The following is a 27,994-nucleotide window of genomic DNA, read 5'->3' as shown; positions in this document are numbered from 1 at the left end:
GCAGCTTCCACAGAGGTCTGATTATTTTCATTCCTTTTTCTGAATACATAATGTATTGACTACTCTAAGGATAGAAGGACCATTTATAGTATAACAAAAATTGTTTCTGAACCAACTATAACTTTAAGGACATGCTAAAACGGCTCTTGCAATGCCATTGACTTTCAACTATTTATTGTCAGTAGCCAATAGCGTAGTAGAGTGTGAGTCAAGCACCACCTGTGGGATTTTCAGTCACTGACACCTCGATATAGAAAACTATGAAAATACTAGCGTGCAAACTGTTCCTTCACATTCGCCTGCTGATCTCATACAGTAGATGAGTCGGGTGGGGATGAGTGGAGTGAGATCATGTTATTTGAGCCAATAACCAAAGATAGCAGTGATGCTAGCGCAGCTGCTGATGCTTTCACAGTGGCGACAGTGAACAAAGAAGGGATCGTATTTGCAGGAGTTCACACTATTAAAAATTACAGCATCAGCCCAAACTCTCAAACTAGTCATCGAACATCTGAATTTGTTTTACCTGAAGAGAAAATTACGACGGAGTATTAGGGCCACATTGACAAATAAAAAAATCACAAATTTGAGAATAAAGTCATTAATTTACGACTTTATTCTCGTAATATATATAATATAAATATACAATTTTATCTCGTAATGTTATGACTTTTTTCTATAGGAAATGTACGACTTTATTCTCGTAAATTTATGACTTTATTCTCGAAGTCTGTCGTTTTTTTTCTCAATGTGGCCCTAATACTTCGTTGTAGAAAATACAGTACATCAATTTTGATATAAAAATACTCAAATAATGATTTCTTTTTTACATGAATTTGTTTTATATCAAAAGATGAATGAACAATTAACATGTGGATACAGGATTAAAGCTGGGAAAACACCTTTTTCATTTCATGGAGGAGATCAAAGACCGGCTCTTATAGTTATGGAAATATTGACATATGAGTTGAACAAACACACAACCTGCAGAGTTATCTATCAACCTAGAATACCAATACGAAAAGTTACATACAACCCAGTCTGCTGATTTAGTTCTTCTACACAGTCCTTGACATTAAACAACAGTCACGGCATCCACCACAGAGAGAGGGAGAGAGAGCGACGCCTGAGGAATCTCTGATGAGTCTCTCCAGACACATTAGGAGTTTCTTACTTTTGTCTTTCTTCAAGATGCTTTGTTCTGTCTTTAAATGCAAACACTGGTCCAGGTTCAGCGTTCTGGTCGCAGCTAGAAAATGTTCCCACAGCTCATTCACCGCTCTGAGAACAGAATTAAGAGTCTAAATCTAAAAGACTTGTGTGGAATCCATCGCAGCTCAAATGCACTTCACCATGTTGTGGTCTCCTCAGAGGACTCACAGTAAATAGAAAAATACTTCAATTTAGCAACAGCTTGATACAGATGACCTCCTTCAAACTGTCTTCTTTTTTATTCTAACGTGACAGATGAGATGTGAAGAAACGGTTTAAACTGTGTTTCAGTTCAGAAAATACTGTTAAGCTAAATCCGCTCTACATCTCCACTGACAGAGAAGGTCAGTCCAGTTCTCATCTCTCTATAACTAAACTTTTTCTGTCCATGCCTTTATCATTTCAGCTGTGGACAGTGCGGAAATATCGCTGGTGAGTTTCTTCTAGTGGTGGTGGTGGTTTAACCATTGTTGCATTTACAAGAGTCCATATCCGTGGTGGACTACACCCTCAGTGCAAACTCTTCTTAATGTGCGGACATTTATATAACTGCTTTTTATCTGTGTTTGCTAAAACTATTCCTGTTCTTATTGCAGAGGAGAGAATGATGCAGACAGCAAATCCTTCAGTTATGCAACTGGACTGAAAGGTTTTAGTATGAAAACACACAACTGGGTTCATCACAGGAATTTTCCACAGGTGGAGAAGATTTTTTTAACGACACAGCAGCAGCTGTTTTTGGGGATAATCACTATACTGTACGTGCTAAATGATTTACTTCATGTTCTGTCATTTTCTAAAGCATTTAAGGAAAAAAAAAATTAAAAATATTAATAGTAATAGTAATGCACAAGGGTTTCTTAGTTTTGGTTTCTTTAGATATTAGCAGCACAATCCAGTGTTTTACTTGAAAAATAGGCCAGGAGATGATAATGTGAGACATGCTGTTTACATTAACAAACCTAAAGAACATTATGACCTAACTCTATACATAGTTCCTCTGAGTTTTCTGGAGCAAAGTGTCTTCAACTTCCTTTTCAGGTTTCTGTTCCACAACTTTACCACTTTACTGGTTGTTTTTATTTTTTTTATTTTACTTTTCCTGCTCTCATCAACAGCAGCAGCAGCAGCCGCGAGTAACTGTGATCAGTGGAAAAACTTTGATAAATTAATTTATATTCTTTAGTTTTCCTTTCTTTTTCAAGACAAGAAGTTGTTTCTCATACCTTGTTTGTTTGTTAACAGTTTCTATTCTACCTGTCCAGCACATAAAACACCTCCCTGGTTAACACTGTGGAGCATTTAGCTACAGGAGACACAGATGCATCTCTCAGGAGTTGGTGGAGAACAAAACAAAAGCTAAGACAAGAGTGAATATTGAACTCTTATTATGCGGCTTAAAACTCTGCTCCGATATTCCTCATTGTCACGTTTTTCCACAACAACTTTGTAAGATGACAGAACGTCGATGCTCTATTTACATCTTGTTGTGAGGCCAATAAAGATCGATCTATGAGAGTTTAATAAACTGATGACAAGCTTGTAAAACAGCTCTTTAGAGCTTTTAAAAAAAAAGATGAGAGTCCTACATTCACCTGTGAAAAGTGTTTCAAGAAGAAAAGACTCTCACACACTGTCCATGACCAGCTGTGACCACATACAGCACAATTACACTTTGTAGGATAACATTACTCCTCACTCACTAGTAGAAGTCCTCTCTTTTTCTGGCAGAAAATGAAACTAATAACCAATTAGTCTGTTTACCGGGTGGGAGGCTGTGTCCACTACTCTATGGATGCTGTACAGGAACCGGTGACTGGCTCTGGAGGAGGGTAAAACTCGCTCATTAGGATGCATCAGCGGCTGGCGCGTCACACTGACAATTTCCTCTTGAAAAGAAGAGAGGGGTGTGTAGCTTTGTCTGTCTCTTTGTTTATTCCCATGAGTGGATATGCAGTGGCAGAACTTAGGAGGAGGGTCATGTTTACTTGCAGCGGCCTTTGTCATCTCTACCCCTTTTGTTCATTTCTCCTCATTAAACCGCTGAAATCACTCGTGCCCTTCAGAAGGCTACAAAAGCTTTCTTTGTGCTTTTTCATCCTGTAGGAGCAGGACTCTCCTCTACCAAATTCAATGTCATTAAACCAAACCAACACATTCTGAGCAACTCGCTGCAAATTTTTTTTCTTCTTTTTAACAACAGTAGATTTCATGAGACAGCGCAGGCGTTATTTGATATCAAGCTTTGGACATTTTTTGCTCCTGCACAACATTTCTCATTCCCACTGTTCAACTTGAAAAGCTGGATTTGTCATTCCATTAAATCCAGTCATCTGCGATGCTTTTTCTATAACCTCCTATCAGATCTGACTTCCTCGGCACTCAGCCTGTGAAAAAAAGTTTGCTCTATCTTTTCACTCCAAATTTTATCTGTGCCCTACGTTTAACATCATTTGTCCTATACAGGGCGGTTGTTTTTTTATAAACCAGTGTCGGAGGTGTAGCCTCTTCTCATCAGCATCAGAAATAAATCTGAAATATTTCAGAACATCCACCTGAGAGCAGAAAAATAAACTTAAAAGGCACGGGAAAGTGCAGGGTGAAAGAATGCCATTAATCTGTCACACAGTGCATCCATCTCTCTGAGCAAATACCAATTATATACTGGCGACGATGTCTCAAGTATAACCCATTGCATCTTTCAAACACGACCTATTTTCCCTTTAATTCTCCATCAAACCCATTTGCTGTTGTGCAGACCCTGACAAGCATGCGGCAGTTCAATTAAAGAGAAAGTGATTCTGCTCTGTATGGGAAAAGACAAATGGAAATTGCCTTGAACAACATTTGAATCGTGATCAGTGTTGACGTTTTTTTAAACAGTTAAAAAAAAGTCAAAAAACAAAAAGAAAAGTCCTGAAAAATGCACGAGGAGAAGACCGAGAACAAGGGTCTTAAAATATATCAGCATCCCCCATGACCTGGAGAGAAAACGCAAGTTCGGTCTTTGTTCAAACGCAGAATGCAGCTGACGAGATGGATGAGTGCTTTTGTTAAAAAAGTAACCAAAAAGTTAAACTTGAACCACTGTGTACCTAGGAAGATGTAATGTGTTGTGGTTCATTCACTGTTTTACTTTAGTTTAAATAGTTAAGCATAAAAAACTCCCACACACAATTCATGTTTAGCATCTTGGTTTTAGCATGTTAACATTTACAAATTAGCACTATAACAAAGTGCAGCTAGAGCTCTAAACCATTAGCGTTGCAGGTATGTGCTCATACATTAAAGCACTGGACAATTCAGCCAAAAGGCAGGAGATGGCAAAAGATCTTGCTTGGGGGGACAAGCATCACCCACATGATCCCTGAAGTCATGTGGGTGAATCATCGGCGCACCGTGTCTGTCTGTATAACATTTTGTTCCGATCCATCGAGAAGATGTCGAGATAATTGTCGAGATAAGTGAAGCAGTAAAGGAAAAAATCAGAGGGGTGAGATCTGGATCTGTCTCTGGTTTTGCTGCATCGGTTTGATTATGGTTTAAAACTGTCAGTCTGACAGTGTTACACGAGTGCAATGTTAAATCCGTGAGTTCACTTCACTCAAAGTTTTATCACAGTCCAGCCAGTTACTGTAGTTGTTGAGATATTTAAGTCTGGATCCAAGTGTTGGACCAACTCATAGACAGACTTGACGTGACCTTTGCTCAGGAGGAAATAGTTCTCTTCCATCAAATCATATTATTTAACAAAGAAAAGTTCGGCTGACAAGCATATCAATCAGTTAAAACAGGCTTTGCAGGCTTTTGACTAAGACCAAGATGTAAACAACAACATTAAAGAACGATAAGTCAAGGTCTGTCAACGATTGACAATGACTTTTCTTTACAGTGTTTTAAACAATGAAAATAATTCCAGCTGAGTTGTACAGTAATGTTCATCCTTACTCACCCAGCATGAAGAGACTTTTTTAATAAAAAAAATGGAAAAAGATCTACAGAAGTGTGAAGGTTTCTGACATGATGTGTTTAATATTCCACTGACAAGCACTAACAGGATCTTTAAAACACTGCAGAGTTTGTCTTTCTCCTTCTCCCTGCATACACAAGTCTTTGCACTCTATTAATGAAGCCTACATGGATTTGGATGACAGACACAGACATACAGTATTTCATTTCATGTTTTGTTTTTGATCATGGCCTCTGTTCATGGCTGGTGCCGGGGCGTGGATCAATTATTTAGGTGGAGAGCTCCTTGATTTTTTTTTTTTTTTTTTTGTTAGTTGGGGAGTTTTCAGGAAAATAAGGCACAGGTCACAACCAGAACAACTGTGAAAGTTTCTAGTGCAAAGGTCAGTCAGAGATTGGTGCTGAGGTTTTGGAAGAAAACTTTTCTATTTCAGGATCCTGATTTCTGAAACATTATACAAGCAACAAACCTTCTCTCATATGGTTTGTGGGATTTAAGAAACCTAATTTCCCCACACATTTCATGAAGCCACATGAACATTTTGCACCTTACTGGCTTTTTGGAAGTGCATGTGCATGACAAAGACAGCTTGAGAGCAGTGTGACAGGATGAAGCTCTGTAAATTATTTAATAAAACGTCCAATTAAAACTGAAAGTATCCTCTACACAGTTAGAATAACTTCCACCACTCAGAAGTTGACTATTTGTATAATGCAGATGCATTCACACAGAGGTAAAGCTGCATGCTCCCACAACACAGCCTGATCTAAATGCTCCTGCAAATTAGATTTCCGTACTATGCAACAACAATTAGCCCCCCATGTTTGGAAAGAAATGTAAAGCCACACTAGATTACTTAACAGTTTTTTCTCTCTCTCTCTTTTCCCAATCAAAACATAGTAAAATGCATTTGAACAAACAGTATATCTATAGAGACAGGGTTGTACACCCACACAACTCAGGAGACAACAACATCTTGGATCATTATGAGAATTTGTGTAAGATAAGTAAGCCGTGCTTCCACAATAAGAAAGGTGGTTAGGGAAATATCTGATTATCAATATGCTGCATGTAAACAGGGATTTATAGTTACAAATGTATAATGGCTTTGCCTAAATTGCCTATGTAAACCAATGAACATTATGTTCATTTTTAATGCTAAAAATGTTGCTCATACAAATTAAGTTAAATCAAGATGATATTTTATTGATCCCACTCTGGAAGGAAGTTTTGTAAAATGTGTGTTTCTTGCTGCAGCCCTTTCCCTGCTTGTTGCCTGCCTCTGACACAAGTATCAGGAAGGACTGTTTGTTCCTTTTAAGGAAACACTTCCATCAAATGATGAAACTGCTGCAGCAGGATTCAGACTTCACCCTCAAGACACATGAACCCTTCATGCAGAGGACAAAGTGCATTTTTGAGAGTAGAAAAAAGCTGCAGACCGACATTTCTGTACCAAAAACAAATGCCAGGCATGTGAGTCAATATTGTGGCTCAAAATCAGTGGAGGTTATATCAGCATTACTGTGGCTGGAGACGCAGGCAAGAAAATGGAGAGAGAGAGAGACAGTGAGACAAAAGCTCGGGAACAGAAATGGGCAGAAAAGAGAGAAAGAGGTTTGATAAGTGACTGTCATCTGTAAGTTTGCTGAAGGCCTGAACAATGATATCAATCAATATTTCTCTATTTATGTTGAGAGGAGGAGAAATAACCCACGGGTCAACGTGTAGAGCCGTCTGATAACACCGGCTTGAAATGCGATAAAGCCGTTGTCAACACAATACTCAAAGCAAAGAAATGCACATAAAGAGTTTTCCCTATTGATTTTAATATCAATTTCTAATTTCTCTGCTCTAATTTGCTCAGACACAGACTTTTATCAGTCGTATAAACAGTTCCATTGACGTTTCCAGACGTCAATTAGTGCCGCCGTGTGAAACTCATCGCGCCGTGTGAAACATGATGCTCCTTGATGTTTTCAACAACATGAATGCATGTGATTATCATATTGAAGGTTCTCTCACGTCTTTGTCAGCAGTTTCCGACAACAGCCGGTAAGAATCACTTTAAAGGCAGCTTTGAGGTCAGCTTGCATTAGCTGACATTTTATACTGTATGTGATGTTACAGCTTATGGAGACAAAACACCAACATGTTTCACCATGTTGACATCCACTACACTTGGTTTTCAGTGTCCTTATGTGTTGTTTGCCCTTGCCTTTCTTGGAGAGATTTCTTAATGAGCCCTTTGAGGTTTTTTATTTTATTTTTATTTCATCTAAGTTTCATCTTTTCTCCCATTCCCTCTGGTTCTTTGCTTTCATGTAGAAGTAAACATGGCATCCTGCAACTGAAGAGCCGTGGAAAACCTAGACTGAAGGTTCACAAATAGAATCTAACATTTATAACGGTGCATCACTCACTTGACAAGAAAATACATGCTTGAAAAATATTAAGTATGAGATGTAAAAACCTGAGAAACAGGACAAAGTGAGGGCGACAAAGATTCAACTGCTCTGTAGTTTTCCTTTGACAATCCTGTTCATTACTAAAATACAAATAATATATATTGAGTTTGTAATCCAAACGACACCTGACGAATATGATCAATAGAAGACACAATTAAGAGGAACAACAACAACAACAACAGGAAAAACTGAATAAAATAAAGCTTGGAAAAAATGGAAATTAAAATCGACTTTGACGCCAAATGAGATGCATTTTATTATCATAGGTGTCATTAACCTCCGTCATATAAAAACCTCACAGCCCTGATGCAAGTCTGAACTGGCGCGCTCATTCATGAGGAAACGGAGAAAAATAGCCCCGGGCCGTCTCCATTTGCAAGACCAGCTGGCTAAATGTGTTGCACCTTTCACATCACCCGTTCAGGGTGAAGAGACAAGCTAAAGGCCAGTAATGAGGCTTATCATGCCTCTGGTAAAAAAAAAAAAAAAAGGCTGACGGTGATAAACAAGCAAAACAAGTGTTACAAAAATTGAATTTACTTTTGTTTGTTTGAACATAGAAAATATACAATAAAGATTATTATTTGTTCATGTGATTTCAACACAGCTATTTGCAGCTGTCACTGACTCACCACTGTGCTCATCCCACATTATACAATGCTGAGGTCTAGTGTGAACTGCTTTGTGAGTACTCGAATCAGAGATGGAAGTTTGCAATGACTAACAAAGCCAGACCTCCCTAAGTTAACTTTGTGACTGTTGAGCTGAAGAGGTGTTTTAAAAACGATGTTATTCCCTACTAGGCCTGCACGGTATCAGCAACATGCCTGATGTGCGATGACAGTGTTCAATATTGCCAATACAATATGACTTGGGATAAATAAGCAAATATTCAGGTGTGCATATTAACCATATAGTTTCTGTGTCTTTTGGAAAATGACTCATAATGTCAGGCCTGTAGTGGCGCTGTAATGCTGCAACACACAAATACACAAAAACGCAAAAACAGAAGAGTGGAAAGTGTTTGTGCTGTAAACAAACTCCAAACATTATAAGTTAACTGAACACAAGAAGTCCTGCCCGAACAAAATATGCAGATCGATGCTACGTGGAAGCGTTTCAGGCGTGGTGTCGTGTCAGAGGGACCTGACGGCCGCCGTTGTTGTTGTTACATTACATTACGTCTCACATTGTAGCTCAGGTTATAGTGTGAGGTGTATGAGTAAGTGTGAAGGCATGGCGCCTGTAAATGAAACTTACTCATCGCATTTCAGGCAACCTTATTTATTGTGCAAGTTGATACTGCAATGACGATTAAAATAAGATGAATCGGTCAGCCCTGTTGCCTACTGTCGCATCAGTAAAAAGACCATGAACACATTGTTGGGCAGCATCAAATCACTCATCAACCATGCACAAGTCCTTCCCAAGACTCACTATTTAAACCAAAATAAGAGGACAAGTCACACCACTTAGGATACTGTCTTTGTTACAACATGAGCATCATTATTGAGAACACGACGCCTCTCTTGAATTCACAATGCAGGTGGCTAAATGTTTTGCAGCTTCAGGCGAGTAACGAGCTGCCTCAACGCACCACCCGGATTGAACCCACCACCACCCGGCAGTAAATGTTCTGTCCAGGAGGCAGCGAGCAGCATTTCAGCCTGTGGAGCCCCAGCGATCTCTGACAAGCCCAGTGAGTCCACAATGTGTTGAACCCGAGGCTGCTGATTCAGACGCACTGGCAAAGGGCGCTCCCAGCACAGAAATATGAAGGTTTGGGTTGCTTTGTGTTTCTCTCTGTAATCAGAGAGCAGCAGATGTGCTCTTACATTTTGCACATAGCATTTTTCTTTGCATCCTGCTCTGCACTCGCTATCACGAGTCGTGACAGAACACAACTTATACTTTGAGAGTTTTATCTAACATTAATTCCAACAACAATACAAAGAGATAAATAATTAGCTCCAAAACTCTGCGCTGTGCTGAAAAAAAAAAAGTGAAGCAGCCCGGCCCTTATCACCACGCAGCAGATGCCCCACAAAAGCACATGACAGGGGAGTTTCTGACTGCACAGTGTGGGTTTGCACCTCCGGCCATGCAGGCGGACTGGCTGCTGGCTGCTGGCTGACGGCTGCCACTGGCCTCTGTGCTGAGCTGACAAATCACTGCCTGATGGCTACATCTCCCTATCATGTTTTGTCAAAAGATCCAAAAGCTTTCCAAAACCTTTCAGAGGGCAATCTTGTGGAAAAGGGGAGAAGAGAAGCATCGTTTTAGTTCCAATATCAATCAATCAGTGCACTCAGTGATCCCACAAGTCAAGATCTGCCATTTGCCATTTTCATGCGGATATGTCAATTAAAAATTAAAAGTTGCATCATCTCATTCTGCATTTCTTCAGTGGATAATACACAAGACACAAGCCTGACTACATGTTGCAGTGTGCACTGTGTGCACAACACACACACACCTTGCGAGCAGCATTTCTGACAGCAACAAATGCACCTCCTTTAGAGGACTACAGATGGTAACTGAAAGTGTTGTACAGAAATCATTCTGGGGCTGTGATGCACCAACTGTTGTTCTCCTCCGTGTGTAATTCAGCTGAGACATCCCCATGCAAATACAGACCAAGTTCTGAGTATTATCTTTGGGGAGGGGGGTGTAATGACTTCATTTCTGCACAGAATCACCTCCTTAAAATGGATTGGATCTATTTTTATGCTAAGCATTTGCATTCTGGAGGCATTTGTGAATATTTGATGGTTTGCACTTTTACCAGGAAGAGGCACAGACAATGAGGGGATGCTACTGCAGAGCTTTAGGCATCAACTGTTCCATAATGCGTCGAGAACCATTTGTGTTCTCATGGTATTGTTAATTTAAAGCAGCCGGGGATTAAGGCACAGTATAAACAGTGCGGGGTCACCGTTACTTTTCTTTTCCGAACTCTTCCTTATCTTTTCTTAATTTTTGTAGTAGTCTTTCCATCCCTAATCATTTTTAATTTATAATAAAAGCTTTGGAAATATAAGTCTCTTATCACTGCCATCCATGTGTCTCCCTAACGAGATGGCCCACCTGAGCTCTCCAAGCCAAGAAGAAAATGATCTGGGTTTTGGTGTTGAAACCAGATAAGCAATAGGTGGTCTGGAGCTGAGCTGTGTGAGGGAGGGCATGACAGTATAAACAAACATGTCCTTTTAACTTTAAGTTAAGGACAGAAAGTTTTATTTGCAATTTTTAAACTGTAAATGTAAGCTAATTGTCAACTATCAGAGAGAGTCAGTAAACAAGAAAGAGGGATCGGTGATGTGGCTGTAGTCAGGGTGGTGTGAGCACTACAGTAAGTAGCTATGCATGTATATTATCATACATATTTAGCATCTCCTGCAGCCATGTTTATTGCCAAAGCCAGTGTGAGTTGACTTGTGCTTAAACAAACAAAGAGTGTGTTGCTGATGATTTAAAATGTCTTGCAGGTTAGTTGTTTTTTTTTGCCTGATGGTAAATCAATTAATCAACAATTAGTTTCAGCTCAAAATTAAGCATCTGTCACAGAGAGCAAGGAGGTCACAGGTGAGAAGTCCTCTCAGCGGCATGACCATGAGGCTGCTTGTGTCAGCAGAGGACGGACGGTCGAGTCAAACATTCACCGTCAGTCACCGTACTGGAGCCTTGAGCTGAGCTGTATCCACAGTGATGGGTGAAAATGGTTGGGTGGGTGGTTGAGAACAAGGAAATAAAACACTTTTACAACCGCTCCACTTCACGAACATGATCTTAAGGTTTTTGCTCAGTGATTCAATTCATAACACAACCGTAAAAACTTCAGGGGCACAGGTGGATGTTTGATGGGAACAGGATGCAAGACAAGAGTCAAGAACAGAGGAAATATTACAACTACCAACATGACACTTTGCTGAAGTTGCCATAGTTTAAAAAACTTTCACTCAGGTAGAGAAGTGAGGTAAGTTAAAAGCATTAAGCTTATTTCCCATCTGAAAATGTGTCTGAAAACTTTTTTGAACAAAAATGATTATCAGGGAACATTCATGAAAAAATAAGCATTATATTATTATTATGTAAACATGTTTTTTGGTACATTTTCTCTCACATTGTATGAATCCACCCTTTAAATAATATTTTCCATTACCTTTTGTTTTCTGTAAATTTTGACCTTGAAATCTTTTAGCAAGTTTTCAGGAATAATTCAGTTTAGAAATTTTGAACTCAAAAACAATAAAACCTTGAGTTACACTAACCTTTTCATTTTTACTGTTCATACTGTACTTCACCTCACTGGAAAACAAATGATCAAACTTGCTTTCAAGTCAGGACCAGAGCCTCTGCAGACTAGTTCGTATGTGTTCCAGTTTGTGAGTCCATACGACAATGGAAAGGAGAATAATTTTGAAAAAGTTCACATACTGGACATGATATATTGTGACATATTATGCTACAAGACCAAATGTGTTTAGACCCATGTGAAATATCTTGTAACAAAAAACAAAGTTATTCTTTTACATCATTTCCAGCAGTATGCAAAGCAGTATGTAAATAAAAGATGTGAGTTCATTCTTTGAACTTTATTCCAAAAGCCAGTGTCAAACTGGAATTAAATTAGCCAGGAAGTGGGAGAGAGGCCTTTTGTGCCCGGTTTTTGACACCTTTTCACAATGCACCATCTGCTTGGCTACAGAAAAGAGCTCTTCTGTCTTTATTACATCTGCATTTTTGATGGATTGTGCAAATAATGGGTGGAGATTGGATCAATTCTGATAGCATTTTTCTAAATTTCATGTAATTTGTTTTGGAAAAACTTTGCCCGTGCCAGTGCAAAAAGTCTGACTACATTAAAGACAAGCCTGTGGTTGGAGAGAGGTATCGGACTCCAACATTTCCCTGCATATTTCAAATTGCCCTCCCAAAATAATCAATAAAGTTAAATAGTAAGGACAACAATCGTTACCTACATAGAACATACAATAGATGCACTGTGGGTTAAAATCACTACTTAACACTTGTAATATTAAAATCCCTCCTGTGAGAAATAAATCCTATGAAAATAGAGCTTCATGTTTTATTTTACGGATTAGAAAGCCGGCAGATTTACACAGGATGACGAAGACAGACAACCTCCGCAGTTATTACAAATCATAGGATGGCCCTAAGTAATTCTTGTCCAGCTTAGCTTTGATAAGTGGAAGAGATGAACATTTACGTTGGCGGTGCGTTTAAGGATGCTGGGAGACTTGTGATATGAGAATGAATGAACAGTAACCCTTTAATGGAAGAAACACAACATCTATGCCCACTGTGATAAGAGGTTCTGTGGCTCATTAGTGCAATTCTTCGTGGCAGATGACGACAGTTGCAGTTGTGTCTATATTAGCAATGGATTAATGATGAGTGAAGGTTGGGAAAATGCATTTTGATAGAAGATCTCAATTATAGTTAGCTTTGATGAATTTCATTTCCAAGCACCAGTAATTCACTTCTGTCTTGTCCGGCCTCAGTCTGTGATCCATCTCCACCCTGCTCCAACGTAACCTCACATCTGTAACGGCTGACTCATTAAGATGAATCGAACACTGGCCGCCTTATAGACATGGATCTGCTGAGTGGGAAAAATGCAGCACAAATCTAACGCATGAAAAATGTTGTTTCTGCAAAACACAACTCATGTGGTCAGGTTAAAGAGGTTAGTTAATAGAAGATTATTGAATTTTGCAAACAGCTCAACCGATAAACTTAATGTACTGACAGCAACTATGAACTGCACATTATAAATCTGACATGCAAGATGCACAGTGGAGTGGACGGGGCAGTGAACTCAGCACAGCAGGTTTCCTTAAAATCTGTCTCAATATTTAAGATTGTGGGCGGCGACTTTATGATTTGTCAGTTTGTGGATCAGCAGAAGATTCACTATGCCAACTATTTTGGCTGGTTCATTTTTTAATATCAAAAATACTCAAAGGTAGGTTTTATAGTCAAAACTATTGATTACTTCGTCAAAGAACGATATGTCTGTCATATAATGTTAAATTGTTGTATATGAAGTGATTATTCTCTGTTAAAACATAAAACCTCCGGACTACACTGATTTAACATGGAGTCTTGCAAACAGTTCAGATCATATAGTGGAAAAAGGTCTAAACTGACAAAGAAGAAGCTTTCAGGACTCTGCTCTGCTGCACAAGGACATGACAGTCTACACTCGGTAAACAGCAGAAAAAAACATTTTGTACATAATGGCATGGGTGTGTTTGAACCAGAGCACACTTCCTCACTTAGAGCCATTAATTATGGAGAAAGAAAGTAGCCTACAGAAGACGAGTGAGAAAAAAAAATACTGCTGACAACTTTAAAAGCATGAAGCAACAAAACACTTCAATTTGTCCTCAGTGTTGTTGTCTTGAATGAAGACTTTGCTGCATGGAGATAAGGATTCTCTAATGTGTAATGATTGGAGTGGAGGTTGAGATGCTAATTATACCACCAAAACTTTTTATCATACTGATGTTCAAGCTCATAAGGTTGAGTAAAAAAAAAAAAGGGATTAACAAGAGCGATACGTGGCTGATGTTTGAGTTAGCATCCTTAACAATTTGACTTGCATAGTAAATCCAGACAAATGGATTTCCAAACAGATGGGTGTCACTTTGGATGCAATCATTATGTAATGTGTGGCCAATAAAATGCTATAATAATACTTTACTTTGAACCCCACAGGCAGCGTCGGCGGCCGCGTTTCGCCTCTAAAATCAGACATCTAACGATTAGTGCTGACACAAACACAAAATCTGCTCTACAACATCAACAATGTAGGTCTGTGGGGCTGTGTTATTATGTCGTCGTGGTTACACCAAAGTATGACGGGACCAGCTGAGATGGTGGATACAGATAGATTGCTATTTTAAGAATTGCACGCTCGCAGCTTTTGTAAGGACGGAGGAGGGATAGATGAGCTCATTGGCTCATTTATCGAACCTCTCCCATTAACGCAAGATGTTCATTCAAATAAATTTCAATCTCTAACACGGAATGAGGCAACACAATGGAGACTGAGCTTGTGGCCCGCTGATGAAAGCATCACAATATCTTGTATATTTGCAGTATAATGAAGTGGATGTGACAATATGAAGTTGGAGCTAATGCAAACCTAACACCACTGCTGCAGCTTTTAAAAGCATTCAACTCAATTGTATGTAGGGCTGAACAATGAGCAGTCAAAGGAAATGCTATGTGGTTGTATCAATCGTTGAACCAAAATACATCTACAGTACAAGAAAACTTTTATTTTCTGACAGTGGATCAGTTAGAAATGTTTGTAGGGAATAAAGCAGCCACAAAGCAGACAACTAGACTGTAGCTACACACCTCCAACTTCTCAGACAGTATATATAGATTGCTTATTAGCCAGACAACCAAGGCCGGTGCAATTTGTTTCCAATAGAGTATGATGTTTTCTGCAAAAACCCAAATGATGAAACATCAGACAGACACATCAATAGGCAACTAGCAGACAATGTATGTTTGAGGAATGTGGGGAGGAGTTCAGAGTCCTGGTGGCTACGGGAGAAAAAAGCTGTTTGTGAAACCAACTCCTCTCACTGCGTCCTGCTGTTCACAGACTCACGCTGTTTGCAGAATAAAATCAGATCACAGTCGCTCACAAAATGATGGGAAAGGCAGATTATTATTTCCTGACTTCTTTAATCAAAATGATAATTAGTTTCTGTGCCTTTAACTGCGTTTATTTGTAACCAGGTAACTACAGGTGTCTCTAAATCTGCCACGACTGAAATCTTTGCCACATTTGCTTTCAGTTGCAAAAAACCTAACTAAGAAAAACATGAAGTGCTGGAACAGGCTGTAACATCAACTATGTTGAGATGCTAAGGGGATAAATGACTATATGCACCTTGGCTCTCTCTGATTTAAAGTTAAAACTGCATGTTCATCACAATAAGGACGGTTTTATTAAGATTTATGACAATCTAGTATCGGAGGTAGTTAATTTTGAAAGCTCTGTCAAAGACAAGACAAAGCTGCTATCAAAGAGGGGAAATGAGCAAAAGAGTGATTCTGCTGAGGAAGGTGACACTGAGGCCTCACCTGGGGACAAAGTGACCTAAATGAATGTTGTTGTATCAGCTGCAATAACCTCTCTGTGCTCAGAGCCTGCTGTTATTTGTGACAAGATAGATGAACGGATTATGTGCGTACGTTTCGGTCACTCTGAGAACTTAAAAACAAAGGCTTGTGAGCAATTAGCATCATACACAACACATTAGATCACTGTGGAGTTGGAGCTGAAGTGTCTCGCTGGACAAGTTGATGAACTAAATGGCAAACACCTGCAGCTGGAATTTTATAGAAGACGAAGTTGGAAAGTTGAGCATTTAGCATCATAACACTGATCTTTTATATTATTAATTTGCAGATTAAACATCAGTCATCCTATACTTGCTACAGGAAATCTATCAACAGTATTTGATAAGCTCATAGTACTTGAGCAATGTGTTTCTGTGTTTTTGGGACTTTCTATTACAGTGAGGGAAACGTCCAAATGAAACTAGTACCCACTGTACTGGTCAAAATACTCCTGAAAATATGTACAGTCTTCCTTTTACTAAGCAATGAAGCGTTTATCAATACATCACTGTATGTCAGCGTATATCTGATAAATGGCTTGCTGTCAGCCTGAGCTCTAATGTAAATCTTATACAGCCACAGCTAAAGAGATTTCCATCTGACTAACAAGGGTTGTTTTTATATTTTTGTTGAGGCTGCAGAAAATCTGCAGGGACAAAACTACACTGAGAACATTTGCAATAGTGAATTGACGTATTTAGTAGAAATTGTCAGGGGACGACCTTTGCATCGACGCCCGTGTTCGAGGCCTCTACGCGTCTAATTTATTCTCTTCATGATGATTCTGCCCTCTGGAGCTGGGATAATTAATTGTTTTCATTACCAAATATTCTCCAGTGCACTCATATCCCTATATTTCAATAACTTCTCGATTTATTGGAATTACCACCCACGGTATCCCGTGTTTTCTGATCCCACTCCTTCACCTCGGCTGCAGCTCTCCCAACAGACAGCCAATGCAAACAGCGAGTAGTGGGAGATAATCAATCTTCTAATAAATGTACAGCAGGGTGTGTTTTATAGAAAGCACAGTTACACTCATTTTATATGCACCAGGTGTAGAGAGCAGCACAGCCTCTTCTCTTCACTCTGTTCACACTGTTTCAGCAAAAGCCAATTTACGTCGGTAACAATCATTAACCTGAGAGGCACGATCACTGTACAGCCATGAATTCATAAAAACCTGTAAGAGATGATAGGCACTCGGATTTGTATGCAGCTTTTTGTCCGTCTCAGAGCGCCCAGTGTCCTATCTGGCTGCCAACTGAATAGCAAGACAAAAAATATTCCCTCAACAAATATTTTATTTATCATGCAATCTTTTAACGGTAAAGCCAGACAGATAAATCAGCCAGCATAAATTATTGATGGATGATCTGTCGTACGGACACATATATATCAAATCGTCCTGCTATAAGTACAGAATGTATGTTTGCATTGATTTAGAAAAAGTGTTGGCAGTACTCAGTCTGTCTAACGTAGAGCATTGACTTGTTTATTTTCCTGCAGTAAAGTAAGTGGCAGTGCCCAACAAAAATGTTTGTTTCTGCTGTGTGTAATATTGGAGGCATTACCTTGGAAATATATCAATTTTATAGATTTCGTGGCCACTTTATTGGGAGCACCTAGAGATCTCAACTCAGCCACACATTTTATTGTGTATTATGAATTCTACAATTTATTTATTTATTCATGTTTTTTTTCTTTTCTTATAATGATCATTGTATGTCTTATTTAATCTTTTTATTCTTTATTAATACTGCTATATTTTTTTGCTACTTCTTTCTAGTGCTCATGAATGTAAACCAATTTTGTTTGGATAATTAGATTATTATTATTATTATTATTATTATTATGGTCATAGCCCTACACACATGGCTGTTCAACCCTCTGGTAGGACCTGAAGGAGTTTATCTTGTGCATGGACAGCATCAAGTACACTGGACCTAGGCTGCCATGGTTACTATAAAAAACAGGCCGTGTATACTGGACCTTAGTTGTCATGGTCACCCTAATAATATATGACTATATTTACAGTGGCATACGATCGTTGCTATAATAATAGTGTGGCTTGACTAACTTTAGGCACAAAAACTGCTTGTGTGGCTCAGATCATAACTGCAGTTAAACTTCATCAACATCTGAAAATCTTTGTTGTCATGATTTGCTATTTAATTACACTGTTAACTTTGTCAAAGGCTCCTGGATAAGTCAAGCATTACGACTTACAGTTGAGGACGAAATTATTAGCCCCCCCCCCCCCTATGAAAATGTAACTTTTTTTATGTTGTCCTGCACAAAACCCTGACTTGAGTCCTAAAGAAAATCTGTGTGGTTGACTTAAGACCAAGGTCCTGCATGCCAGGAGGCATCAAATCTGGAGGAGCTGGATAGATTTCCCAAAGAAGAACTTGCTGGGATTCGACAGGAGATGTGTCAGAGACTAGAGACTTGTTGAAAACTAAAACAAATGACTGTTTGCTGTTATCCAGCAAAAAGGAAACACAACTGACTATTAGCATCAGGGGGGGCTAATCATTTGAGAGTGAATAATTTTGATCCTGGTAGTTTTTGGCTTTTGTGAAATAATTGTGTTTCTGTGTGCAAAGTAAATCCAAAATACAACTATGATGTTGGAAAACACTGTGTTCAAAAGTCTTTGCTCTGTTTATCAACATGGGAAATATTTACAAAAAAAGTGAGGGGGGCTAATAATTTCGTCCTTAACTGCACCTACTAGTTAGCTTAGAAATCTAGACGCACCCTAGCTGCAGCAAATATATTTGCTCCGTAGGTGGGTCTAGAAACGAGCCATAGGAACTTTTTGAGTCTCGAACACCGTTTGTGTTCACCAATCACAGCGCTCTATCTGTTTAGAGAGTCGTTGGACTGGCTTAACGCAATGACGACATACTTGCGAAGGTGAAAAACATGACAAGATGGCTTTGGCAAAGGAATCGTTTGAATCGGCGTTGGCATCAACTTTGAAAGAATTAAACTTTTCTTTTCTTTAAAAGTTGAGCAAATACTGCACTGAAGTCATTCATTTCGAAGAAGGATGTATTTGGTGTTTTGCCGGCGGGATATGGGAAAAGTTTAATCTACCAGCTTGCTCCGCTCTGACTACGTCATCCTGCTCTTTGCTCTGATTAGTCGTACCGCTACCCTATTGCGTGCAGAGGCAGTTTGAAAGACAGCCTTCATCCTGCCCCCTGGATTGAGCCGAGGTCTACCGGTCGTTGTAAGACTATACATTTTAATTAATGATATAGTCTGGCTTGTCAGGCTACCTACTAGTAACATGTGGGAATCAAACCCCACTCACACTGACACAAACCTAAACTGTGGATTAGTTTAGGGTTAGTGTGGGTGGGGTGTGATAGTGTTAGTGTGCATTAGTCAGCTATACAGTAGTCAGATAGTTTCCTCAGTTAATAGTTGCAGCATAATCTTCATCTCAACCTACAGTACTTTTAGTACTCCTATCACTCTCTCCGTGCAGCTGTAACCTGCCCAGTCGCTGCCTCCTCTCTCCTCTCAGCAGCAGCAGCAGCAGCAGCTCTCTGTCTCCGCTACAGTCACATGATCCTCACCTGCCAGCACACCTGCCCCTCATCCACCTTAATTAGCCACTCACTTTATGGACCACTAATCCTCCACCTGACCTGCTGCTGCCACTGCCCCCTATCAACACAGCACACCACCACGCAGGGGTCGCGTTAACCGGTTATTTTCCGTCATTGACCGTTTTTTTAAAATGGTGACGGAAAGATTTTGAGGCCATCCGTCATTTTGACAGATTGCAATTCACAGCCATGGCTGTCTGGCCATGTGCATTTGTTTACAATGAAGCCGGCGGATAATCAATACATGGAGCGGTGGATAACGATATAAAACATATACAATGTCACAAAGTCCCTACGGTGAGAATTAGATTAAAAAAAAAAAAAAAAAAACTCACAGCTGGCTGGTGCGCTCAGTAGAAAACGCTGTAGTACCTCCTCTAGGCCTGTGTGGAGCGTGTGTGGCGCTGTTAGTGCTGCCACACATAAACACTAACAACAGAGAAGAAGACAGAAAGCTTCCCCACAGGATTCAAACTCCTTCAAGTGGATTAAATGTTGACTGGGAGTCGTGTCAGTGCAAATATGACGGTCGATAATGATTTAACGGGCGAGATTCAGCTGCAGTGTCCGAGGGACCGACAGTAGTCAGCTGTTAAGTTACGTAGCTGTAGCTACACAGCGGTGTGTCTCGTAGGGTAGAGCAGTGGGGGTAGGACATCACCGTTTCACACACTCGCCGCGCACAACTCTTCTAAAGGTAACGTTAAGCCTTCTTTTAATGTATTTTGCCCGCCGTGGCATTGTTTATAACACTTAAAGCTGAGTGGGTCTTGTCCTGTCTGAATTTGTGCTGCATCTGGCTGTGTGGTCTATAGCTTCAGTTGTTTCAGTGATGCGCAGTGGCTGCGTGCGTGCGTAAAAGAGAAATGAGAGGCACAGAGAGAGAGAGAGAGAGAGAGAGAGAGAGAGAGCTAACGCCAGTGCACTATGCGGTGCCTATGTGAAAACGTGCTCCTTTGGATGTTTTGGTATAACACATGGGTTAGCATGTTGATTGTTGACAGAAAACTGATGTCATCTAACGTTGTATTTAGATGTTGAGTGGCAGAAAGTGACCCCGCATTCACTGACTGACCCACGGTTAGATGTGTTCTGACGCCGACTCTGCTCCGGAGCATTCTCTGTTCAATTTGTTTGGACTTGATATGAATTAAAATTGAATGCTATTGAATATGGTATTATTATCATTTTAAAAAAATTAAAGTGACCGGTAAAAATAGATTATGACGGAATTTTTATGACCCCGTCAGTCAAAATGACCGGCGACGAAAAAGTCTAGCGCAACCTCTGCCACCACGTAACATAACCGTCATCATCTATTACACTTTGAAATATTTTTTGGAAATATAACAAAACCATTATCACTTACTATAAATAAATCTACCACCGTGCTGCTTCTATAAGAAAAAAAAAAAAAAAAAAACTGCCTTCACCATGGCAGCAGCAATTCTGTTGCACCAATCTCCTACCTGCTGAGGTAATGAGCTCTCACAGTTGCCAAATGAATTTATTTTTGCAGAGGAAGTTACGTGACAGATTGAAACAGAACAATCATCAGTGGAAGTGAAGTCTCAGGAAATTAAACCCTTTTAAAAGGAGGAAATTTCCCCAATTTCTGCAGCAGTGTCAATACACACTTAAGCCGTGATCATTAGTATGCCATTGATTTTTTTCATACTTCACTGCCACCCATTCTCTCTCATATCATAGTGTTGTTTTATATAACTAATCAAATCTTTATTAAAAAGATCTTTCATGTTTTTTTTCCTTTTTTTGTTAATAGGTGTGTTTTCCATAAGAAACAAAGCTGCCCTTCTTTAAAACTGTACGAAAACAACATTTTGTCAGTTTTTCCATGCAAAGGACTGAGGCCGGAGAAACTGGAAATACTGTGTAACTTGTACTTTCCTGAGCTGCATTCCATAGCCTGCAAGCACGAGCATGCACACACACACACACACATGCACACACACACCACCACACATCCATATACTCATATGCTTCCACCTCTCTTATTTCCCTCCATCATTCATTTATTCCACTGCTGCGTTCATTGTCACTTTCGAAAATCGCATCAGATAAATACCCGAATATAACTGTCCTCTGAGCATCAGCAGACGCGCTGATTTACTGGGCTTCTCAATCGACTTGACGGGTGGATTTGCTTGAAGCCATCTTGGGAACTGTCACTATCATTTGCAGCTAAATCAGCACTGTGTTAATGACTAGCCCTCGCACGCCTCGTGGCCTTTGAATCAGACAATGCGCTGGTATTGCACATCCTCAGAGGTCAAAGCAAACCATGAAGCAGCTGCCTTTTCATGAACAGCATGTTATTAAAGCAAGCCTTTGTTAAAAAAAAAAAACATACATCCCTGTATATATCTGTCACTGTTTGCTCAGACTGTAGGTGTTCAAACAATAACCCTGCATCGTTTCAGTGTTAGTATTATTGTTATCACTGCACATAAGATTTTGGTTATTCTAGTTTTGTGCTGTGACTTAATGTTTGAACTCAAACTATTCAAATGAGAACTTGGATTTAATTTGATTGAACTGCTCTGCTGCACTTATTAGTTGATTAATCAATTGGTCAATCAAGAGAAGATGAATCAAATGGTTTTAGTAATGTTTTAGTGCCATCTGCTTTTTGATTTAGTTCATCAAATGTTTTGGGGAAAATTACCACTTAAAGGGATATTCAACATTTTGTCGAATCCCTATAGCCATAGCAGTAGGTTCGTTACCTTTAATTGTCGGTGCAAGCTGTTTTTAGAACGGCGGAGCAGAGCTGTGAGCTGCTCAGAGCTACGGAGGTTTTTCTTGGTTTCCCTCATCAAACTCATCAAATACACAATCCAACAACTCCAAAACTCTCTGGTGGACAAGTTGTGACCTGCACATTCACCACGCTATGAGATAATAACAGAACGTTACGAGACAGAGTTGTTTTAGAGGTAAATGCAGAGACTGCTTACTGAAAAACTGCCACTGACAGAAACACGCGCATCAGCTGTTTTGCATGTTTACCTCTACAACAACTCTGTCTTGTAACGTTCTGTTATGCAGCGTGGTGAACGTGAATGTGACATGTCACAACGTGTCCATGAGAGCGTTTTGGAGTTGTTGGATTGTGTAATTGATGAGGGAAACCAAGAAATCCCATTAGTCTCCGTAGTGTAGTAGCTCTGAACAGCTCGCGGCTCTGCTCTGCCGTTCTAAAAATAGCTTGCACCGACAATTAAAGCTAACAAACCTACTGCTATGACTATAGGGATTATGGCAATGGGCCAATTTGCCAAAATGTTGAACTATCCCATTAAGTGGCAATTTTCCCCAAAACATTTGATGAACTAAATCAAAAGGCAGATCACACAATCAACACATTGTCAAGTCATGAAAATAACTGTTACAGTAGCTTCTGCAACCCTGCTCGCTTTAATTCAACACCACACACAGCAGCTCACTCAGGTCAACACACAGCTGCACGGCAAACAGGAGAGAGTTTTGACAGCAAAGCAACAAACAATCAAAACTGATAATATATGGTAGAGCCTACCTGCATGAAGAAATATTCAAAACATAAGCACAGAAACTTAGCTGCAGAGTGAGAGACAAGTATGCAAAGTTATTTTTCTGCCACATAAAAACATGACTTCAGTATGACCTGACTGTGTCTCTGCTGCAATAACATGTAGCTGCTAAATTCTTTCCCCCTTTTTTTGGTAGCAAAAACCATTGAGTGTAACAGAGGCAGCCCTCACGGTGGGCATGTGTGAACCTGCTCCGTCCAACTATCCAATAAATTCTCCTCGGCTGACTGTGCTTAATACAAGAAAGACTTGAGTCGCTTTACGTGCTGTTGCCTTGTCGTGGTAACAGGCCACTTCCCCTCATCTCATACTTACAATAGTGGGATATTTCTGCCTCGACCATGAGTGTGAAGATGACACCAGAGGCATCCCTCTTGACTGTCCACAGTGATTCAGCTGCAGTAAATGTTTCATTCTCACATGCAGTATTGCTCTGGGATCTCACAATGGCCTCACACAGGCACTTACAGCTAAGTGCATCATGAACACAGTGTGACTGTATGACCAGGACAGTACTGAACCGGAGCATGCAAACAGTCAAAATGCAGTCTAGTCTACTTTCTGCACTTGTCTCACAATATGATATAGGAAGGAAATGTATTTTTAGAGATGTCATAAGTGCACTAATGAATCTCTGGCTCTGCCCAGAGCTCACTGACTGTTGATGCCGTCAGCCACTCACAGACTCAGATTACGGGCCTCCATTTGTCGCGATTAAATTCAGAGCAATTATCGGGGAAACCCAGACAATGTGTCTCCTATTTAAACTGACAGGTCATTTTGTTGCAACAGTTTTTCATTGTTGCAAACGTGCACTGATATGACATCAACCGTCTCCCGCAGCATTATCCCCAACAGATTCTGTTGTCAACGACGACGCCTGTGCTCCAAACCTCCACAATGACTCGCACAGGGACTTGTGCTGTTGATGTGTTGTGGATATGATCTCTGTCGTGTCCCTGCAGTTCACGTCTGGAGCCTGGAAACAGGTTCGTAAACTGAAATGAGCACAAACACCCAAAGCATCCGCTAATGATGCTATAGCAGACTGCGTTTGAGCTCACGAGAGAACGAGTGTGGTAGAAGTGGAAATGTTTGATATGCAGGACTTTTTAAAATCTAATTACAGAATGAGTGTCCTAGTTTTAAAAGTGGCATAAAAAGACAATAAGGCACGGCTAGTTTTTAAAGGAGAAGTTCAACATTTTGGGGGAAATACACTTTTTTTTCTCTAGTGGTGAGTCAGAGGAGAAGGCCGGTGCCGGTTGTGTGTTTATGGTAAATATGAAGCTGAAATCCACCTCCCAGAAACTTTCAAGCTTACAAATTAAAACAAAAATAAGTCTGATTGACAACCTAAGTGTAATATTATGTGAGGACGTGTTTCTGGGCAGGTGCCATAACTTCCAACAGAGCCAGGCTGTAGTTAGTTGTTTAACCTCGTTTCCCCAGTCTCCTCTTTTGAGCTGAGCTATGTATCTTTAGTTTCATAATTATGCAGGATAAATGAGTAGGGCTCTATCCTCTCATCTAACCTACAGCAAGGAAGCAAGGTGAGGCAAGGTTTATATGTATAAATGGTTGAGACCTTGTGGGAAGTGCATTTCCCAAAACTGCACACACTAGCCCACTGATTCTTGAGACCACAGAAAAAACAAGCTATTTATGGACTCTAAGGTCTACAACATGTACAAAAGTCTCATTATCTCTAATTTAAAGCAGAAGTAAGCGGAATATTTGTGTTAATATAAGTCTTAAATAGTTACATCTTCCGACGGCAATCACTTACATAGAGTGTTTGGTCTGAAACACGGGTCTGTCAGTCACTCTGCTCTGCTGTAAGCCGAGGAGAAAACGTCTTGTATACTTCCTTGTATCCTACAAGCTTTATCCAATGAGGAGAGAGAACGTCATGAAGGGCTGTGTGTGCAGCCAAGGGATGCGCGTGAATGTGGTGACGTAGGGACGAGGACCAATAGATCCATGACGAGGGCGGGGGCTGCTAACTCCATCGGCTGACAAGAAGTTACCCAAAACGACCAGATCGCTTACTTCTGCTTTAAGCTTTGTATAAGAAAAATCACTGAATTGTCCCCTGGTTGTGCTGATACATCTAACACAATACAACAGGAATAATAGAAACATGTACTTTGGAGGTAAGTCACTGGGGGCACCTGGATAAAGTTCCACCCCACAGATACCTGTGGGTGCCAAGGTGAAATGGAGACAAGCCTCCAAAGGAGGCATGTTTACCCAAGCCCAAGCTCAGAGTCTTATTGCTCAGAGAGGCATGCATAGATTTCTGTCTGCATTTCATTTTTTTTTTCCTGCAGCAGCTCCGTGCTACTTGAAATTGGGACCTGCCCAAAATGAGCCCTCCTGTGATGACAAGAATAGCTCCTCTAAAGACATAAGAGTGGAGAGAAATTAACTGTGTGTGATCAAGCGTAAAGAAACTGTACACCAGGAGTGGAAGAAAAGCTTGAAGGAATTTGAGAAAAAAGGATTCCAGGCATTCCTGAAAGTACAAGAGCAAGTTCAAGTCAAATGATGTGGGCGACACACGAGGTGCGGGGAATTAGTTCTGAAGGGTTCAATTTATAATCCCAGTTCATTCAGATGAGGTGAGAAGTTGCAGAGGGAGGTATGAAACTCTTACTGCTGCCTGAATCTTTATCACTTTATTGGATTATGGGCTCTCAGTAAGGATGCATAATGCTGCTTCACGCCACATTTTCAGCTGGAGTGTAGTACAAGATACGAGGAGCACTTCTCCAAAGAATATGCAGCAGAACCAACACTCACATTAACCTCGACAAAGGCACAAGCAGCCTGCTAATGAAGGGGATGCAGAGTCTGTCACTGTAAATCATGACATTTATTGGACTTGCTTTGCTTTCTGTTTGCAGCTGAAATGAGATATGATGAGTCTTATTTTGTAATCTACTTATAATGAATAATTAAGATGTTGTACTATGTGAAGTGTCATTCTCGGATTGTGTTGGGTTTGCAGCCTCACTGCACTGAGGACGTCTCGTCCTCTATCACACCCTCTAAACAACCTGATCTCGATCAGACAAAAGAAGTTCCTGCTCTGTCTTTATCCAACCCCCCCCCCCCCCCCCCCCCCCCCCCCCCACACACACACACACACACATCAAACACACACACACGCTGTGCGAACCCGCGGACTTGACGTAAAAGGTATAAATGCAGTGAAACTTTCTCCTAAATGGAGCACAGATAAATGCAGAGTGCAGCTTTTTCTCAGCAGGAAGTTAAAACACTATAGGCTTTTTCTTTTCTTTCTTTCTCTCTTTTTTTTTTTTTACCTTGTATGTGCTGGTTGACCACATTCTCCAGCCGGTCCAGCCTCTCCATGATCCGGAGAGTGTCTCCTCTTTTGTCACCTTCTAACTTTCTCTCCGGTAAAGGCATCGGGACTTTGATGTAAATGTTGGCGATGTAATTAGTGACCCATCCGACATAGAGCAGGCAAACAATGTTGGTCATGCCGCTCAGGATCACGCATGTGGACACCAAAGTTTTGGTTCTCCTGGTGCAAGCCATGCCGACATCCCTCCATACACAGCCTGCACTATCCCGTTATACCGGAGGACCGGGGCGACAGTCGCCCGCAAGAAACTGGAATAGTGGAAGTTATTTCCCGCGACCGTGCGGCGGCGAGGCAATATCCGAAGCTCCGAGCTTTTACTTCAGAAGTGGCTTGGTGTTTTTCGCAGATGGTGAAACACAGGGTAATGTCAAATATCTACAGGTGAAGGTCCACTCTCCCGCTCCATGGCTAAACCTGCGCCGGGCTCCAGTTGCATTTGAGGATCAAGGAAACAGGAGAGACACGGAGCATCCTGCTGCAGCCAATGGGAGGGATGGTGGGGACTGACAGCCTCCCCGCTGCACGCGTCCCTGCTGCGCACTGATTCACTGTGAAAGTGGATCTGACCGGACCGCTTCCACAGACCGGGACACAAAGTATTAGAACCTATTTCTGTCCAAACCACGAGACATTTGCGCACATATCAACCAGAGCAGTGCGCATATGATGTTTGATTCCCACCCCATAGGGCAGTGACACATCCATCTGAGGCTCACAATCTCTTGAGTTTTTTTTTTTTTTGTTCTGTTCATCCTTCCATGCGCGGAGAGGAAGCACTTTTAGAGTTAATAGTATTGAAATGAGATGCAACATGAAAGAGTAAAGCTATAGGGTATAGCTACCTGCTGCAGTACTGGATCAAACCACGAGATAGAGACAGCGGGACTCCGGGAGAAATCAAGGTGTGGCGGGGGGTCATGTTACAGGTCTGGCTCTGGTCCAGATCACTAGACACACCGGATGCAGAGAGGAGGCTGCTGCTCTCATCTCATATGCTTCTGTAATTAGACCAGAGCAGAAAAAGATACTAGTCAGACTAATTAGGCTACAGCAGATCTGCTCTGAGGGAAAATGCTGCAGACAAGACTGAACTTGAAGAGCAGCACTTTAACCTTATGAGGCAAATTGGCCATTTTATTCTTTCCCCTTTTCTCTTTTTTCCACCAAACTGTAAATATCAGTCTCAGAGTCTAAGAGCACTTTATGAATGGATCTGCTCCCAGTTCTTTGTTATTTCCACAGCCCAGGAGAAGAATAGAGCTCATTAAATGGCACAGCAAAAAAAAAAAAGAGAGAGAAAAAGCTAAAAAAAAAAAATGCAGCCATCATGTAGAGGGCTTTGCCCATGTTCACTCTGGAGATACTGTGCAATAATTCTCCCATCTGCAGGAGAGCAGCAGCAGACTCTCTGGATTCTGAATTTATTTATTTCCCCCCCTTTCTGTGCATCTGAGGCTGGGTGACTTGTCATTTCTTGCAAGTCATCCTCCTACTCTTTAAGAGCATCAAATAGTTTTCTTCTTTGAGGACATCTTGCAGCTTTCCGCTACCAAGGATCC

General features: G+C 40.6%; 1 protein-coding gene across 1 annotated transcript in view; it reads right to left on the bottom strand.

Moving 5' to 3' along the window:
* galnt18b (UDP-N-acetyl-alpha-D-galactosamine:polypeptide N-acetylgalactosaminyltransferase 18b) overlaps positions 1–26,611 on the bottom strand; it is a gene marked incomplete at its 3' end in the record, with an annotated part of 83,666 nt that extends 57,055 nt beyond the window's left edge. Inside the window, exon 1 of the mRNA XM_083996226.1 lies at positions 26,371–26,611. Within this exon, the coding sequence (XP_083852352.1) occupies positions 26,371–26,608 (238 nt within the window). The 5' untranslated portion in view covers positions 26,609–26,611. The remainder of the gene's footprint in view (positions 1–26,370) is intronic.
* Between the last annotated feature and the right edge of the window lie 1,383 nt (positions 26,612–27,994).

This window comes from Trachurus trachurus, assembly GCF_905171665.1.
Source record: "Trachurus trachurus genome assembly, chromosome: 3".
Classification (NCBI taxonomy): Eukaryota; Metazoa; Chordata; class Actinopteri; order Carangiformes; family Carangidae; genus Trachurus; species Trachurus trachurus.
This window is presented reverse-complemented; position numbering and strand designations above follow the sequence as displayed.